Below are 17,994 nucleotides of genomic sequence, written 5' to 3'. Positions count from 1 at the left end.
TCACTTCATCCTGTATTCTTAAGTCTTTACCCTCACCTTTCTTTATCTTCCTTCCTTTTCCCTTAAAATATTTCAATAAAAAAAAAAAACAACAAAAGAAGAATGGTTCATTGTAAATCTTTTTTTACTTATTTTCTTTCTGATTATCAAAATGTAAAACACAACATGAAAACACTAAATGCAACAAAAACATCCTGCAGCATCAAAATAACAATTAGCAAAAGCTTTAATCTGCTTAAACAATTGAACAAACCTCCTGTGGAAGGTTTTTACCCCTCATTATCCACCTGCTTGTTGCACTGAGTGAACAGGAGGAACTATCTGAGCTGCTGTTGTACTTTGGACGGTCCCTTATTGATGGGGTCACCACAGCGAGTCATGGCATGTTTATGCTGGATGCCCTTCCTGACACAACCCTCTGCATTTATCTGAGCTCGGGGCCAGCCAGTGGAGAACAAGGAGCTGCAGCAGGACTCGAACTGCCGACCTTCAGGCCACATGGTGAGCCGCTCTACCACCCGAGCCACTGCCTCCCTCAGGAGGAATTATATGAGTATTAAAATATAATCTTCAACACTATGTGTTGTCAGTCTCTATACCAGAAGATGACGTCGAGACAATTTGCTGCAATCACAGAAAAACTATAATAATAAAAAAATAATTTTTTATACAAAGTGTTTTTTATCAAGTAGCCTAAATGGTCTGAAATGCTTTACGGTGGATAAAAGCATTAAAAACAGTTTGCCTGTTTATAACCGTGATGTGAGAAGGAGGAAGAAAGAGCTTTCCACGACGAGCGGGAAGAGGATGAAGATGCAGGATGTAAAATAAATGTTTCCGAGCTGATTTTTATTCCACACCCTGATGGAACAGTTTGATAAGAGGCTCAGAGATTTCCACCAAATCGCATCGCTGTCGCAGGAAAACTTCTCCAGGCAGGATGACACAAAATCCTGCTGATTTCTATGCTGACGACGTGTCTGCATCCGAGGTGACCAACCAGTCCGCTGGAGCACATCGGCTGCTTCCTTCCCGTCAGTCTGGCCCAGGGCAGCGGCGGCTACACAAGGAGCAAACTGGTGAACTGGAGTCACAGCCTGCAGCAGTCGGGTAGAATGGCTGCATCGCCCATATTGTTACCTTGATGATCTCCTGCTTCAGGTGGAACCAAGACACTTTTAACACTAAAACTCCTTCAGGCTGAAGTTCCTCATGAAATGTTTTCATGTACTCTACTGTAAATATCAATCTATTGAGGTTTTCCTGGAAAAACCACGTGGCAGGTCTGTGCTGCGCTGGCTGGGACTTCTACACAGTTGTAGCCTCACAGTAGTGGAGACTGTCATGATATCATCAATATTATGGCCTTCTTTCCACCTGCACTTGTTTGACAGAGGACCACAGCGCGATGGCAGCGAGCGTTAGGAAAGACTGCGCTGCAGCGAGAACATTTCTGCTTCTTTCCCTTCTGGAACTCTGGTGGATGCTCTTCTGCAGAAGCTTGTGGAGTTTCAGGGCACATTTCTTACCGTAGTAGTTTCTGTTTATTGGCCTTCTGGATGGCTTGTTTGCATATTTTCATCCTGCTTTGGTGCTCCTGTTCTGTTCTGCACCGTGAGTTAAGCGTTTGTGTAAAATATCAAGAGTTTCCTCTCCAGCATCAGACCCATGGTCCTGTCATGAGACTCATTAGCATGTTTAATATTATGGGACTGTTCTTCAGGTATGTCCCCTGGAGATTCCTGCCTCCTCTGCATGAGCTGGTCAGCTTAGTCACTGTCTGAAATCCAGGAGGAAAGCTCTGGCTGCTGCTGTTCCAGCAGACCCAATGCAGACCTCTGCCCGGCAAGCGGGGCTCATTTTAGGATAAGAATCGTCGTACCGGTGGTCCCCGGTTCTCCTGCTGGAGACAGTTAGGGGGAAAACCGTCTAATCTTCCTCATTTATGATGTCTGAGTGTTTTCTTTACACCAAGTTCAGCTGATAGAGATAAAAATAAAAACAAAACCTGATATTAGTTTAGATTTCTCTTCGAACTTGATCACATTTCAATATGATTACACGATAAATTCCCTGGTTTCACCTCCTACACATAGAAACGTAGAAACCACATGAATATCTGAGTCTTTGTAGGAGGAGTGGAGAAGCAAATCATAAACAGCGTCAGAGAACTCTTCCTCTCTTACACTGACAAAAAAACACTTTTGTGTTTTCTCCCATTTCTCATGAGCTGCACTGAAAGATCTGAAACTTTTTGAGAATGACCCTGGAGCGTCTACAGGGAGAGGAGGCAGATTATTATGTTCCAAATGACGAGACTGAAAACAAAAAGTTTGGTAAAACACCGTTCCTGTTTAAATATATCAGCACCAAAATGACAAGGAAGTGACACGGCAACAGGCTGATGAGCCGCATCATGATGGAAAAAGTGACCCAACAATAAACCTGCCAACATTAAGACGTAACTATTATATCATTTATTTTATCACCAATGATGACATGTGTAAAATTATTCAGTTAAACACCCACCCTCATCCTGCTGGTCTCTGGACCACTGTCTCCATCCTGCTGGTCTCTGGACCACTGTCTCCATCCTGCTGGTCTCTGGACCACTGTCTCCATCCTGCTGGTCTCTGGACCACTGTCTCCATCCTGCTGGTCTCTGGACCACTGTCTCCATCCTGCTGGTCTCTGGACCACTGTCTCCACCCTGCTGGTCTCTGGACCACTGTCTCCATCCTGCTGGTCTCTGGACCACTGTCTCCATCCTGCTGGTCTCTGGACCACTGTCTCCATCCTGCTGGTCTCTGGACCACTGTCTCCACCCTGCTGGTCTCTGGACCACTGTCTCCATCCTGCTGGTCTCTGGACCACTGTCTCCATCCTGCTGGTCTCTGGACCACTGTCTCCATCCTGCTGGTCTCTGGACCACTGTCTCCATCCTGCTGGTCTCTGGACCACTGTCTCCACCCTGCTGGTCTCTGGACCACTGTCTCCATCCTGCTGGTCTCTGGACCACTGTCTCCATCCTGCTGGTCTCTGGACCACTGTCTCCATCCTGCTGGTCTCTGGACCACTGTCTCCACCCTGCTGGTCTCTGGACCACTGTCTCCATCCTGCTGGTCACTGGACCACTGTCTCCATCCTGCTGGTCTCTGGACCACTGTCTCCACCCTGCTGGTCTCTGGACCACTGTCTCCACCCTGCTGGTCTCTGGACCACTGTCTCCACCCTGCTGGTCTCTGGACCACTGTCTCCATCCTGCTGCTGGTCTCTGGACCACTGTCTCCATCCTGCTGGTCTCTGGACCACTGTCTCCACCCTGCTGGTCTCTGGACCACTGTCTCCATCCTGCTGGTCTCTGGACCACTGTCTCCACCCTGCTGGTCTCTGGACCACTGTCTCCACCCTGCTGGTCTCTGGACCACTGTCTCCATCCTGCTGGTCTCTGGACCACTGTCTCCATCCTGCTGGTCTCTGGACCACTGTCTCCATCCTGCTGGTCTCTGGACCACTGTCTCCACCCTGCTGGTCTCTGGACCACTGTCTCCATCCTGCTGGTCTCTGGACCACTGTCTCCATCCTGCTGGTCTCTGGACCACTGTCTCCATCCTGCTGGTCTCTGGACCACTGTCTCCATCCTGCTGGTCTCTGGACCACTGTCTCCATCCTGCTGGTCTCTGGACCACTGTCTCCATCCTGCTGGTCTCTGGACCACTGTCTCCATCCTGCTGGTCTCTGGACCACTGTCTCCATCCTGCTGGTCTCTGGACCACTGTCTCCATCCTGCTGGTCTCTGGACCACTGTCTCCATCCTGCTGGTCTCTGGACCACTGTCTCCATCCTGCTGGTCTCTGGACCACTGTCTCCACCCTGCTGGTCTCTGGACCACTGTCTCCACCCTGCTGGTCTCTGGACCACTGTCTCCATCCTGCTGGTCTCTGGACCACTGTCTCCACCCTCATCCTGCTGGTCTCTGGACCACTGTCTCCACCCTGCTGGTCTCTGGACCACTGTCTCCATCCTGCTGGTCTCTGGACCACTGTCTCCACCCTGCTGGTCTCTGGACCACTGTCTCCACCCTCATCCTGCTGGTCTCTGGACCACTGTCTCCACCTTACTGGTCTCTGGACCACTGTCTCCACCCTGCTGGTCTCTGGACCACTGTCTCCATCCTGCTGGTCTCTGGACCACTGTCTCCACCCTGCTGGTCTCTGGACCACTGTCTCCATCCTGCTGGTCTCTGGACCACTGTCTCCATCCTGCTGGTCTCTGGACCACTGTCTCCACCCTGCTGGTCTCTGGACCACTGTCTCCATCCTGCTGGTCTCTGGACCACTGTCTCCACCCTGCTGGTCTCTGGACCACTGTCTCCATCCTGCTGGTCTCTGGACCACTGTCTCCATCCTGCTGGTCTCTGGACCACTGTCTCCATCCTGCTGGTCTCTGGACCACTGTCTCCACCCTGCTGGTCTCTGGACCACTGTCTCCACCCTGCTGGTCTCTGGACCACTGTCTCCACCCTGCTGGTCTCTGGACCACTGTCTCCATCCTGCTGGTCTCTGGAACACTGTCTCCACCCTGCTGGTCTCTGGACCACTGTCTCCATCCTGCTGGTCTCTGGACCACTGTCTCCACCCTGCTGGTCTCTGGAACACTGTCTCCACCCTGCTGGTCTCTGGACCACTGTCTCCACCCTGCTGGTCTCTGGACCACTGTCTCCACCCTGCTGGTCTCTGGACCACTGTCTCCATCCTGCTGGTCTCTGGACCACTGTCTCCATCCTGCTGGTCTCTGGACCACTGTCTCCACCCTGCTGGTCTCTGGAACACTGTCTCCACCCTGCTGGTCTCTGGACCACTGTCTCCATCCTGCTGGTCTCTGGACCACTGTCTCCACCCTGCTGGTCTCTGGAACACTGTCTCCACCCTGCTGGTCTCTGGACCACTGTCTCCATCCTGCTGGTCTCTGGACCACTGTCTCCACCCTGCTGGTCTCTGGAACACTGTCTCCATCCTGCTGGTCTCTGGACCACTGTCTCCATCCTGCTGGTCTCTGGACCACTGTCTCCATCCTGCTGGTTTCTGGACCACTGTCTCCACCCTGCTGGTCTCTGGACCACTGTCTCCACCCTGCTGGTCTCTGGACCACTGTCTCCACCCTGCTGGTCTCTGGACCACTGTCTCCATCCTGCTGGTCTCTGGACCACTGTCTCCATCCTGCTGGTCTCTGGACCACTGTCTCCACCCTGCTGGTCTCTGGACCACTGTCTCCATCCTGCTGCTGGTCTCTGGACCACTGTCTCCATCCTGCTGGTCTCTGGACCACTGTCTCCACCCTGCTGGTCTCTGGACCACTGTCTCCATCCTGCTGGTCTCTGGACCACTGTCTCCACCCTGCTGGTCTCTGGACCACTGTCTCCACCCTGCTGGTCTCTGGACCACTGTCTCCACCCTCATCCTGCTGGTCTCTGGACCACTGTCTCCACCCTCATCCTGCTGGTCTCTGGACCACTGTCTCCACCCTCATCCTGCTGGTCTCTGGACCACTGTCTCCACCCTCATCCTGCTGGTCTCTGGACCACTGTCTCCACCCTCATCCTGCTGGTCTCTGGACCACTGTCTCCACCTTACTGGTCTCTGGACCACTGTCTCCACCCTGCTGGTCTCTGGACCACTGTCTCCATCCTGCTGGTCTCTGGACCACTGTCTCCACCCTGCTGGTCTCTGGACCACTGTCTCCATCCTGCTGGTCTCTGGACCACTGTCTCCATCCTGCTGGTCTCTGGACCACTGTCTCCACCCTGCTGGTCTCTGGACCACTGTCTCCATCCTGCTGGTCTCTGGACCACTGTCTCCACCCTGCTGGTCTCTGGACCACTGTCTCCATCCTGCTGGTCTCTGGACCACTGTCTCCATCCTGCTGGTCTCTGGACCACTGTCTCCATCCTGCTGGTCTCTGGACCACTGTCTCCACCCTGCTGGTCTCTGGACCACTGTCTCCACCCTGCTGGTCTCTGGACCACTGTCTCCACCCTGCTGGTCTCTGGACCACTGTCTCCATCCTGCTGGTCTCTGGAACACTGTCTCCACCCTGCTGGTCTCTGGACCACTGTCTCCATCCTGCTGGTCTCTGGACCACTGTCTCCACCCTGCTGGTCTCTGGAACACTGTCTCCACCCTGCTGGTCTCTGGACCACTGTCTCCACCCTGCTGGTCTCTGGACCACTGTCTCCACCCTGCTGGTCTCTGGACCACTGTCTCCATCCTGCTGGTCTCTGGACCACTGTCTCCATCCTGCTGGTCTCTGGACCACTGTCTCCACCCTGCTGGTCTCTGGAACACTGTCTCCACCCTGCTGGTCTCTGGACCACTGTCTCCATCCTGCTGGTCTCTGGACCACTGTCTCCACCCTGCTGGTCTCTGGAACACTGTCTCCACCCTGCTGGTCTCTGGACCACTGTCTCCATCCTGCTGGTCTCTGGACCACTGTCTCCACCCTGCTGGTCTCTGGAACACTGTCTCCATCCTGCTGGTCTCTGGACCACTGTCTCCATCCTGCTGGTCTCTGGACCACTGTCTCCATCCTGCTGGTTTCTGGACCACTGTCTCCACCCTGCTGGTCTCTGGACCACTGTCTCCACCCTGCTGGTCTCTGGACCACTGTCTCCACCCTGCTGGTCTCTGGACCACTGTCTCCATCCTGCTGGTCTCTGGACCACTGTCTCCATCCTGCTGGTCTCTGGACCACTGTCTCCACCCTGCTGGTCTCTGGACCACTGTCTCCATCCTGCTGCTGGTCTCTGGACCACTGTCTCCATCCTGCTGGTCTCTGGACCACTGTCTCCACCCTGCTGGTCTCTGGACCACTGTCTCCATCCTGCTGGTCTCTGGACCACTGTCTCCACCCTCATCCTGCTCCTTTTGCTGTATAAAGATAAAATATTTCCATCCCTTAAGTGATGATTCTCAGTCCAGCAGCTCACCGGCACCACGGTGCTTCCCCGTCCCCGTCCCCGCCCCCGAGCTCTGCAGTAAGGCTTGCAGGTCCGAGTCGTCCTTTACCCCGGCTCCAAAACGGACCTCCGCCCGCTTCTGGGGAAAACCTGGTCTTATTAGGAGAGACGGGATTCATCCCACAGTGGATGGAGCAGCTCTCATTTCTAGGAACATGGATCATTTTATTAGTCAGTTAAACCCATGACTGTTCAGGACTGAGACTAGGAAGCAGAGTTGTAGTCTCACATGCTTTTCTGTAATCTCACCCCCCCCCCCCCCCCTCCCCCCTCCCCAAAACCCATAATGATTGTATCTGCCCCCCCACCCACCCCCCTCCCCCCTCCCCAAAACCCATAATGATTGTATCTGCCCCCCCATAACCCATGAATATAAATCAGATCGCACGGGGGGAGTACGTCATGAAAACCTCATTAATATCAAAACAATGAATCTAATAAGACAAAATCATAAAACCATTAAATGCGGTTTATTGAATATCAGATCTCTTGTGTCGAAGTTTCTGTTAATCAATGACCTGGTTACTGATCATCATATTGATCTATCTTGTCTTACGGAAACCTGCTGCAGCAGGAGGATCATGTTAGTATTAATGAATCAACTCCACCAGATTGTCTAAATGTTCATGTTCCCAGAACTACAGGTCGAGGAGGAGGTGTGGCAGCTATCTTTAAATCAGAACTATTGATTAGTCCTAAACATAAAAATAGTTCCAATAGCTTTGAACACCTGACTCTTAGTCTCTCCCACCCAAGATGGAAATGAGAGAAGCCACTTCTCCTAGTAGTAGTCTACCGTCCACCTGGATCTTCCTCACAGTTCCTAACTGACTTCTCAGACCTCTTATCAGACTTAGTGCTGAATACTGATAAAGTTATTGTTCTGGGGGACTTTAACATTCATCTTGATGATGAACATGACAGTTTAACCATTGCCTTTAACTCTATATTAAGTTCAGTTGGATTTTCCCAAAATCTCCACAGACCGACTCATTCTCATCGTCACACTCTGGATCTTCTTCTGACATGTGGCATCAAAGGTGATCAACTAACAGTTCTTCCTCATAACCCTGTTCTGTCTGATCATTTAATAACTTTTGAGTTTACTTTCCTTGACTACACAAGGGCTGAGAAGAAAATCCATTCTAGTCGATGTTCGTCAGATAGTAACAAATTTAAGAAGTCTATTTCAGCAGTATTTCCTCCAACACCATGTGTTAACCTGACAGGAAACACCCATCCGAGCTTTACTCCAACACAGGTCCATGAATGTGTTGCTAGAATGACAGCTTTAATGCGTATAACACTAGATAAAGTTGCTCCTCTAAAGAAGAAGAGAACCAGTCAGAAGAAGCGGCCCGGTGGTTTAATTCCCAGCTTCAAGCTTTAAAACAGACATCAAGACGTTTGGAAAGAAAATGGCGTTCATCTGGTTTAGAAGAGTGTCACATAGTCTGGAAAGAAAGTTTAATAGTGTATAAAAAAGCCATGCATGTGGCTAGAACAGCTTATTATTCATCATTGATAGAGGAGAAGAAGAACAACCCCAGGTTTCTCTTCAGCACTGGAACCAGACTGACTAAGAGCCATAGTGCCGTTGAGCCATCTATTCCTTTCAACCTCAGCTGTGATGACTTTATGAGTTTCTTTGTAAATAAAATAGTTTCTATCAGGAAGGAAATCAGTAATAACCTGAACACTACTAATGTTATTTCATCTGCAGCAGCCTTAGAGACATCTCAGTTCTGCATTCGACACTATTGATCACAATATTCTGCTACAGAGGCTGGAACATGTTATTGGGATTAAAGGGACTGCATTAGACTGGTTCCAGTCATATTTATCTGATAGATTTCAGTTTGTAAATGTAAATGATGAGTCTTCCTCACACACCAGGGTAAGTCATGGAGTTCCTCAGGGTTCTGTACTTGGACCAATACTTTTTACATTATACATGCTTCCCTTAGGAAATATCACCAGGCAGCATGGTATAAATGTTCATTGCTATGCAGATGACACTCAGATCTACCTCTCCAGGAAACCAGATGAAACCAATCAGTTTCTTAGATTACAAAGATGTCTTACAGACATCAAGACCTGGATGACTCTGAATTTTCTCCTTTTAAACTCAGACAAGACAGAGGTCGTTATCTTCGGGCCTGAAAAACTTAGAACATTATCCAGTTATGTAATTAATCTGGATGGCATTAATCTGGCCTCCAGTACCACTGTGAGGAACCTTGGAGTCATTATTGACCAGGACTTGTCTTTTAGCTCACATTTAAAACAGGTTTCTAGAACCGCCTTCTTCCACCTGCGTAATATTACAAAAATTAGGAGCATCTAGTCTCAGAAAGATGCAGAAAAATGAGTCCATGCCTTTAATACTTCCAGGCTGGATTACTGCAATTCCTTATTTATGGATTGTCCCAAATATGCCCTGAAAAGCCTCCAGCTGATCCAAAATGCTGCAACGAGGGTTCTGATGAGGACTAGCAGGAGAGATCATATTTCACCAGTTTTAGCCTCTCTACACTGGCTCCCTGTTAAATCCAGGATAAAGTTTAAAATTCTTGTCTTCACATATAAAGCTCTCCATGACCAAGCTCCATTGTACATAAAAGATCTTATAGTTCCATATATTCCAAATAGAGCATGTACATATTGATCTGTCTTTCCTGTCCTCTCCACCTCAACCAGTCGAGGCAGATGGCTGCCCTCCCTGAGCCGGGTTCTGCCGGAGGTTTTCTTCCTGTTAAAGGGGAGTTTTTTCCTTCCCACTGTCGCCTCGTGCAGCTCAGGATGGGGTATTGGATCCAAATCTTGATTCGATGCAATCAGTTGGTTTCTATTATAGGATATGTATGAATGGGTTTAAAATGATGTGTCTGTAAAGTGTCCTGGGACAACATTTTTGTGAAGTAGAGCGATACAAATAAAGCTGAAATAAATTGAATAAACAGCAACACATTCGACTGTACAAATATTTATTTCTGTTCACTCATCAACAGACATAACGCAGCATAACACAACTCAGAGCACTGAAAGTTACTGGAAATAAAAGAGAGGAGGAAACATCTGGGTTTGGACAGCTGGCAGGCGGGAACAGAGTTTCTGGAATGTCTGGAAGTTTGAGCTTCCTCTTAACTTTAAATCACCTGTTTGTTTGTTTACCTGAGGAGCTCCTGAAACAGTTATGGATGCAGAACAAACATCTGAAATCACTGAGATCAGACACGAAGAAAGGCTTGTTTTTTTTTTAAATATTTATAAATGAATAAATTAAAGGAGGCCTTGAGTTAAAAGTATAAAAACGATTCAGCATTACGGAGAAGTGAGGATCCTCCTGTTCTTCCTCTGCATCACACACGTCACACTGCAGAGGGCGGTGTGTGTGTGTTCACTCAAGTCTGCAGGCAGAGTCCTGGTCCAAAGTCCAATCTGAGATCTCACAGGTCCAGATTCTTGTAGGTTCCCTTCACGCCGATGCTGCCGTTTCCGTCGAACTCAAAGCCTCGGTTGTCGTAGACGTAGTCCTTCTCCTTGGTTGTTTCAGTCTCACCAGCCTCCACGGACGCCGTCTCGCTGTCAGAGCCTCGTCTGAAGAAGCGTTTACACAGCTGGTAGGCTGGGGAGGAGACACAGCCGGGTCACCTCAACGTCAGGAGGAAGAGGAGAGGCGTCAGGAGGAAGAGGAGAGGCGTCAGGAGGAAGAGGAGAGGCGTCAGGAGGAAGACAGGAGGAAGAGGAGAGGCGTCAGGAGGAAGACAGGAGGAAGAGGAGAGGCGTCAGGAGGAAGAGGAGAGGCGTCAGGAGGAAGAGGAGAGGCGTCAGGAGGAAGACAGGAGGAAGAGGAGAGGCGTCAGGAGGAAGAGGAGAGGCGACAGGAGGAAGAGGAGAGGCGTCAGGAGGAAGAGGAGAGGCGTCAGGAGGAAGACAGGAGGAAGAGGAGAGGCGTCAGGAGGAAGAGGAGAGGCGTCAGGAGGAAGAGGAGAGGCGTCAGGAGGAAGACAGGAGGAAGAGGAGAGGCGTCAGGAGGAAGAGGAGAGGCGACAGGAGGAAGAGGAGAGGCGTCAGGAGGAAGAGGAGAGGCGTCAGGAGGAAGACAGGAGGAAGAGGAGAGGTGACAGGAGGAAGAGGAGAGGTGACAGGAGGAAGACAGGAGGAAGAGGAGAGGCGTCAGGAGGAAGACAGGAGGAAGAGGAGAGGCGTCAGGAGGAAGACAGGAGGAAGAGGAGAGGTGACAGGAGGAAGAGGAGAGGTGACGGGAGGAAGAGGAGAGGTGACAGGAGGAAGAGGAGAGGTGACAGGAGGAAGAGGAGAGGTGACAGGAGGAAGAGGAGAGGTGACAGGAGGAAGAGGAGAGGTGACGGGAGGAAGAGGAGAGGTGACGGGAGGAAGAGGAGAGGTGACAGGAGGAAGAGGAGAGGCGACAGGAGGAAGAGGAGAGGTGACGGGAGGAAGAGGAGAGGTGACAGGAGGAAGAGGAGAGGCGACAGGAGGAAGAGGAGAGGTGACAGGAGGAAGAGGAGAGGTGACAGGAGGAAGAGGAGAGGTGACAGGAGGAAGAGGAGAGGTGACAGGAGGAAGACAGGAGGAAGAGGAGAGGCGTCAGGAGGAAGACAGGAGGAAGAGGAGAGGCGTCAGGAGGAAGACAGGAGGAAGAGGAGAGGTGACAGGAGGAAGAGGAGAGGTGACGGGAGGAAGAGGAGAGGTGACAGGAGGAAGAGGAGAGGTGACAGGAGGAAGAGGAGAGGTGACAGGAGGAAGAGGAGAGGTGACGGGAGGAAGAGGAGAGGTGACAGGAGGAAGACGGGAGGAAGAGGAGAGGTGACGGGAGGAAGAGGAGAGGTGACAGGAGGAAGTCTGGAGGAAGAGGAGAGGTGACGGGAGGAAGAGGAGAGGTGACAGGAGGAAGACGGGAGGAAGAGGAGAGGTGACGGGAGGAAGAGGAGAGGTGACAGGAGGAAGACAGGAGGAAGAGGAGAGGCGTCAGGAGGAAGAGGAGAGGTGACAGGAGGAAGACGGGAGGAAGAGGAGAGGTGACGGGAGGAAGAGGAGAGGTGACAGGAGGAAGTCTGGAGGAAGAGGAGAGGTGACGGGAGGAAGAGGAGAGGTGACAGGAGGAAGACGGGAGGAAGAGGAGAGGTGACGGGAGGAAGAGGAGAGGTGACAGGAGGAAGACAGGAGGAAGAGGAGAGGCGTCAGGAGGAAGAGGAGAGGTGACAGGAGGAAGACAGGAGGAAGAGGAGAGGCGTCAGGAGGAAGAGGAGAGGTGACAGGAGGAAGAGGAGAGGCGACAGGAGGAAGAGGAGAGGTGACAGGAGGAAGAGGAGAGGTGACAGGAGGAAGAGGAGAGGTGACGGGAGGAAGAGGAGAGGTGACAGGAGGAAGAGGAGAGGCGACAGGAGGAAGACAGGAGGAAGAGGAGAGGCGTCAGGAGGAAGAGGAGAGGCGTCAGGAGGAAGAGGAGAGGTGACAGGAGGAAGAGGAGAGGTGACAGGAGGAAGAGGAGAGGTGACAGGAGGAAGAGGAGAGGCGTCAGGAGGAAGAGGAGAGGTGACAGGAGGAAGAGGAGAGGCGTCAGGAGGAAGAGGAGAGGTGACAGGAGGAAGAGGAGAGGCGTCAGGAGGAAGAGGAGAGGTGACAGGAGGAAGAGGAGAGGTGACAGGAGGAAGAGGAGAGGCGTCAGGAGGAAGAGGAGAGGTGACAGGAGGAAGAGGAGAGGTGACGGGAGGAAGAGGAGAGGTGACAGGAGGAAGAGGAGAGGTGACAGGAGGAAGAGGAGAGGTGACAGGAGGAAGAGGAGAGGCGTCAGGAGGAAGAGGAGAGGCGACGGGAGGAAGAGGAGAGGTGACAGGAGGAAGAGGAGAGGTGACAGGAGGAAGAGGAGAGGTGACAGGAGGAAGAGGAGAGGTGACGGGAGGAAGAGGAGAGGTGACAGGAGGAAGAGGAGAGGTGACAGGAGGAAGAGGAGAGGCGTCAGGAGGAAGAGGAGAGGTGACAGGAGGAAGAGGAGAGGTGACAGGAGGAAGAGGAGAGGTGACAGGAGGAAGAGGAGAGGTGACAGGAGGAAGAGGAGAGGCGTCAGGAGGAAGAGGAGAGGCGACAGGAGGAAGACAGGAGGAAGAGGAGAGGCGTCAGGAGGAAGAGGAGAGGCGTCAGGAGGAAGAGGAGAGGTGACAGGAGGAAGAGGAGAGGTGACAGGAGGAAGAGGAGAGGCGACAGGAGGAAGAGGAGAGGTGACAGGAGGAAGAGGAGAGGTGACGGGAGGAAGAGGAGAGGTGACAGGAGGAAGAGGAGAGGTGACGGGAGGAAGAGGAGAGGTGACAGGAGGAAGAGGAGAGGCGACAGGAGGAAGAGGAGAGGTGTCAGGAGGAAGAGGAGAGGTGACGGGAGGAAGAGGAGAGGTGACAGGAGGAAGAGGAGAGGCGACAGGAGGAAGAGGAGAGGTGACAGGAGGAAGAGGAGAGGTGACGGGAGGAAGAGGAGAGGTGACAGGAGGAAGAGGAGAGGTGACGGGAGGAAGAGGAGAGGTGACAGGAGGAAGAGGAGAGGCGACAGGAGGAAGAGGAGAGGTGACAGGAGGAAGAGGAGAGGCGACAGGAGGAAGACAGGAGGAAGAGGAGAGGTGACAGGAGGAAGAGGAGAGGTGACGGGAGGAAGAGGAGAGGTGACGGGAGGAAGAGGAGAGGCGTCAGGAGGAAGAGGAGAGGTGACGGGAGGAAGAGGAGAGGTGACGGGAGGAAGAGGAGAGGTGACAGGAGGAAGAGGAGAGGTGACAGGAGGAAGAGGAGAGGTGACGGGAGGAAGAGGAGAGGTGACGGGAGGAAGAGGAGAGGCGTCAGGAGGAAGAGGAGAGGCGTCAGGAGGAAGAGGAGAGGCGTCAGGAGGAAGAGGAGAGGCGACAGGAGGAAGAGGAGAGGCGTCAGGAGGAAGACAGGAGGAAGAGGAGAGGCGACAGGAGGAAGAGGAGAGGTGACAGGAGGAAGAGGAGAGGTGACAGGAGGAAGAGGAGAGGTGACGGGAGGAAGAGGAGAGGTGACGGGAGGAAGAGGAGAGGTGACGGGAGGAAGAGGAGAGGTGACAGGAGGAAGAGGAGAGGTGACAGGAGGAAGAGGAGAGGTGACAGGAGGAAGAGGAGAGGTGACAGGAGGAAGAGGAGAGGTGACAGGAGGAAGAGGAGAGGTGACAGGAGGAAGAGGAGAGGTGACAGGAGGAAGAGGAGAGGTGACGGGAGGAAGAGGAGAGGTGACGGGAGGAAGAGGAGAGGTGACGGGAGGAAGAGGAGAGGCGACAGGAGGAAGAGGAGAGGTGACGGGAGGAAGAGGAGAGGTGACGGGAGGAAGAGGAGAGGTGACAGGAGGAAGAGGAGAGGTGACAGGAGGAAGAGGAGAGGCGACAGGAGGAAGAGGAGAGGTGACAGGAGGAAGACAGGAGGAAGAGGAGAGGTGACGGGAGGAAGAGGAGAGGTGACAGGAGGAAGAGGAGAGGTGACGGGAGGAAGAGGAGAGGTGACGGGAGGAAGAGGAGAGGCGACAGGAGGAAGAGGAGAGGCGACAGGAGGAAGAGGAGAGGTGACAGGAGGAAGACAGGAGGAAGAGGAGAGGTGACGGGAGGAAGAGGAGAGGTGACGGGAGGAAGAGGAGAGGTGACAGGAGGAAGACAGGAGGAAGAGGAGAGGTGACAGGAGGAAGAGGAGAGGTGACGGGAGGAAGAGGAGAGGTGACAGGAGGAAGAGGAGAGGTGACAGGAGGAAGAGGAGAGGCGACAGGAGGAAGAGGAGAGGTGACAGGAGGAAGACAGGAGGAAGAGGAGAGGTGACGGGAGGAAGACAGGAGGAAGAGGAGAGGTGACAGGAGGAAGAGGAGAGGTGACGGGAGGAAGAGGAGAGGTGACAGGAGGAAGAGGAGAGGTGACGGGAGGAAGAGGAGAGGTGACGGGAGGAAGAGGAGAGGTGACAGGAGGAAGAGGAGAGGTGACAGGAGGAAGACAGGAGGAAGAGGAGAGGTGACGGGAGGAAGAGGAGAGGTGACAGGAGGAAGAGGAGAGGTGACAGGAGGAAGAGGAGAGGTGACAGGAGGAAGAGGAGAGGTGACAGGAGGAAGAGGAGAGGTGACAGGAGGAAGAGGAGAGGTGACAGGAGGAAGAGGAGAGGTGACAGGAGGAAGACAGGAGGAAGAGGAGAGGTGACGGGAGGAAGAGGAGAGGTGACGGGAGGAAGAGGAGAGGTGACAGGAGGAAGACAGGAGGAAGAGGAGAGGTGACGGGAGGAAGACAGGAGGAAGAGGAGAGGTGACAGGAGGAAGAGGAGAGGTGACAGGAGGAAGAGGAGAGGTGACAGGAGGAAGAGGAGAGGTGACGGGAGGAAGAGGAGAGGTGACAGGAGGAAGAGGAGAGGCGTCAGGAGGAAGAGGAGAGGTGACGGGAGGAAGACAGGAGGAAGAGGAGAGGTGACGGGAGGAAGAGGAGAGGTGACGGGAGGAAGAGGAGAGGCGTCGGGAGGAAGAGGAGAGGTGACGGGAGGAAGAGGAGAGGTGACAGGAGGAAGAGGAGAGGCGTCAGGAGGAAGAGGAGAGGCGTCAGGAGGAAGAGGAGAGGCGACAGGAGGAAGAGGAGAGGTGACAGGAGGAAGAGGAGAGGTGACAGGAGGAAGAGGAGAGGCGACAGGAGGAAGAGGAGAGGTGACAGGAGGAAGAGGAGAGGCGACAGGAGGAAGAGGAGAGGTGACAGGAGGAAGAGGAGAGGCGTCAGGAGGAAGAGGAGAGGCGACAGGAGGAAGAGGAGAGGTGACAGGAGGAAGAGGAGAGGTGACAGGAGGAAGAGGAGAGGTGACAGGAGGAAGAGGAGAGGCGACAGGAGGAAGAGGAGAGGTGACAGGAGGAAGAGGAGAGGTGACAGGAGGAAGAGGAGAGGTGACAGGAGGAAGAGGAGAGGCGACAGGAGGAAGAGGAGAGGTGACAGGAGGAAGAGGAGAGGTGACAGGAGGAAGAGGAGAGGCGTCAGGAGGAAGAGGAGAGGTGACAGGAGGAAGAGGAGAGGTGACAGGAGGAAGAGGAGAGGTGACAGGAGGAAGAGGAGAGGTGACAGGAGGAAGAGGAGAGGTGACAGGAGGAAGAGGAGAGGCGACAGGAGGAAGAGGAGAGGTGACAGGAGGAAGAGGAGAGGTGACAGGAGGAAGAGGAGAGGTGACAGGAGGAAGAGGAGAGGTGACAGGAGGAAGAGGAGAGGCGACAGGAGGAAGACAGGAGGAAGAGGAGAGGCGTCAGGAGGAAGAGGAGAGGCGTCAGGAGGAAGAGGAGAGGTGACAGGAGGAAGAGGAGAGGTGACAGGAGGAAGAGGAGAGGCGACAGGAGGAAGAGGAGAGGTGACAGGAGGAAGAGGAGAGGTGACGGGAGGAAGAGGAGAGGTGACGGGAGGAAGAGGAGAGGTGACAGGAGGAAGAGGAGAGGTGACGGGAGGAAGAGGAGAGGTGACAGGAGGAAGAGGAGAGGCGTCAGGAGGAAGAGGAGAGGCGACAGGAGGAAGACAGGAGGAAGAGGAGAGGTGACAGGAGGAAGAGGAGAGGCGACAGGAGGAAGACAGGAGGAAGAGGAGAGGTGACAGGAGGAAGAGGAGAGGTGACGGGAGGAAGAGGAGAGGTGACGGGAGGAAGAGGAGAGGCGTCAGGAGGAAGAGGAGAGGTGACGGGAGGAAGAGGAGAGGTGACGGGAGGAAGAGGAGAGGTGACAGGAGGAAGAGGAGAGGTGACAGGAGGAAGAGGAGAGGTGACGGGAGGAAGAGGAGAGGTGACGGGAGGAAGAGGAGAGGCGTCAGGAGGAAGAGGAGAGGCGTCAGGAGGAAGAGGAGAGGCGTCAGGAGGAAGAGGAGAGGCGACAGGAGGAAGACAGGAGGAAGAGGAGAGGCGTCAGGAGGAAGAGGAGAGGCGTCAGGAGGAAGAGGAGAGGCGTCAGGAGGAAGACAGGAGGAAGAGGAGAGGCGACAGGAGGAAGAGGAGAGGTGACAGGAGGAAGAGGAGAGGTGACGGGAGGAAGAGGAGAGGTGACGGGAGGAAGAGGAGAGGTGACGGGAGGAAGAGGAGAGGTGACAGGAGGAAGAGGAGAGGTGACGGGAGGAAGAGGAGAGGTGACAGGAGGAAGAGGAGAGGTGACAGGAGGAAGAGGAGAGGTGACAGGAGGAAGAGGAGAGGTGACAGGAGGAAGAGGAGAGGTGACAGGAGGAAGAGGAGAGGTGACAGGAGGAAGAGGAGAGGTGACGGGAGGAAGAGGAGAGGTGACGGGAGGAAGAGGAGAGGTGACGGGAGGAAGAGGAGAGGCGACAGGAGGAAGAGGAGAGGTGACAGGAGGAAGAGGAGAGGTGACAGGAGGAAGAGGAGAGGTGACGGGAGGAAGAGGAGAGGTGACAGGAGGAAGAGGAGAGGTGACAGGAGGAAGAGGAGAGGTGACGGGAGGAAGAGGAGAGGTGACGGGAGGAAGAGGAGAGGTGACAGGAGGAAGAGGAGAGGTGACAGGAGGAAGAGGAGAGGCGACAGGAGGAAGAGGAGAGGTGACAGGAGGAAGACAGGAGGAAGAGGAGAGGTGACGGGAGGAAGACAGGAGGAAGAGGAGAGGTGACGGGAGGAAGAGGAGAGGTGACAGGAGGAAGACAGGAGGAAGAGGAGAGGTGACGGGAGGAAGACAGGAGGAAGAGGAGAGGTGACAGGAGGAAGAGGAGAGGTGACGGGAGGAAGAGGAGAGGTGACAGGAGGAAGAGGAGAGGTGACGGGAGGAAGAGGAGAGGTGACGGGAGGAAGAGGAGAGGTGACGGGAGGAAGACAGGAGGAAGAGGAGAGGTGACGGGAGGAAGACAGGAGGAAGAGGAGAGGTGACAGGAGGAAGAGGAGAGGTGACGGGAGGAAGAGGAGAGGTGACAGGAGGAAGAGGAGAGGTGACGGGAGGAAGACAGGAGGAAGAGGAGAGGTGACGGGAGGAAGAGGAGAG

The 17,994-nt window shown here is 53.7% G+C and overlaps 1 protein-coding gene across 1 annotated transcript in view; it reads right to left on the bottom strand.

Annotated features, from left to right (window-relative positions):
• Positions 1 to 317: 317 nt before the first annotated feature.
• The window catches only part of slc10a2 (solute carrier family 10 member 2), a gene marked incomplete at both ends in the record, with an annotated part of 28,233 nt that continues 10,556 nt past the window's right edge, over positions 318 to 17,994 (bottom strand). Inside the window, 4 exons of the mRNA XM_079254783.1 lie at positions 318 to 534; positions 901 to 1,060; positions 6,986 to 7,110; positions 10,469 to 10,643. Of these exons, the coding sequence (XP_079110909.1) occupies positions 318 to 534; positions 901 to 1,060; positions 6,986 to 7,110; positions 10,469 to 10,643 (677 nt within the window). The remainder of the gene's footprint in view (positions 535 to 900; positions 1,061 to 6,985; positions 7,111 to 10,468; positions 10,644 to 17,994) is intronic.

The sequence above is a fragment of the Telmatherina bonti genome (assembly GCF_933228915.1).
Source record: "Telmatherina bonti genome assembly, chromosome: 15".
In the NCBI taxonomy this organism is placed as follows: Eukaryota; Metazoa; Chordata; class Actinopteri; order Atheriniformes; family Telmatherinidae; genus Telmatherina; species Telmatherina bonti.
The sequence above is the reverse complement of the archived record's forward strand: the minus strand, read 5'-3'. Positions and strand labels throughout refer to the sequence as shown.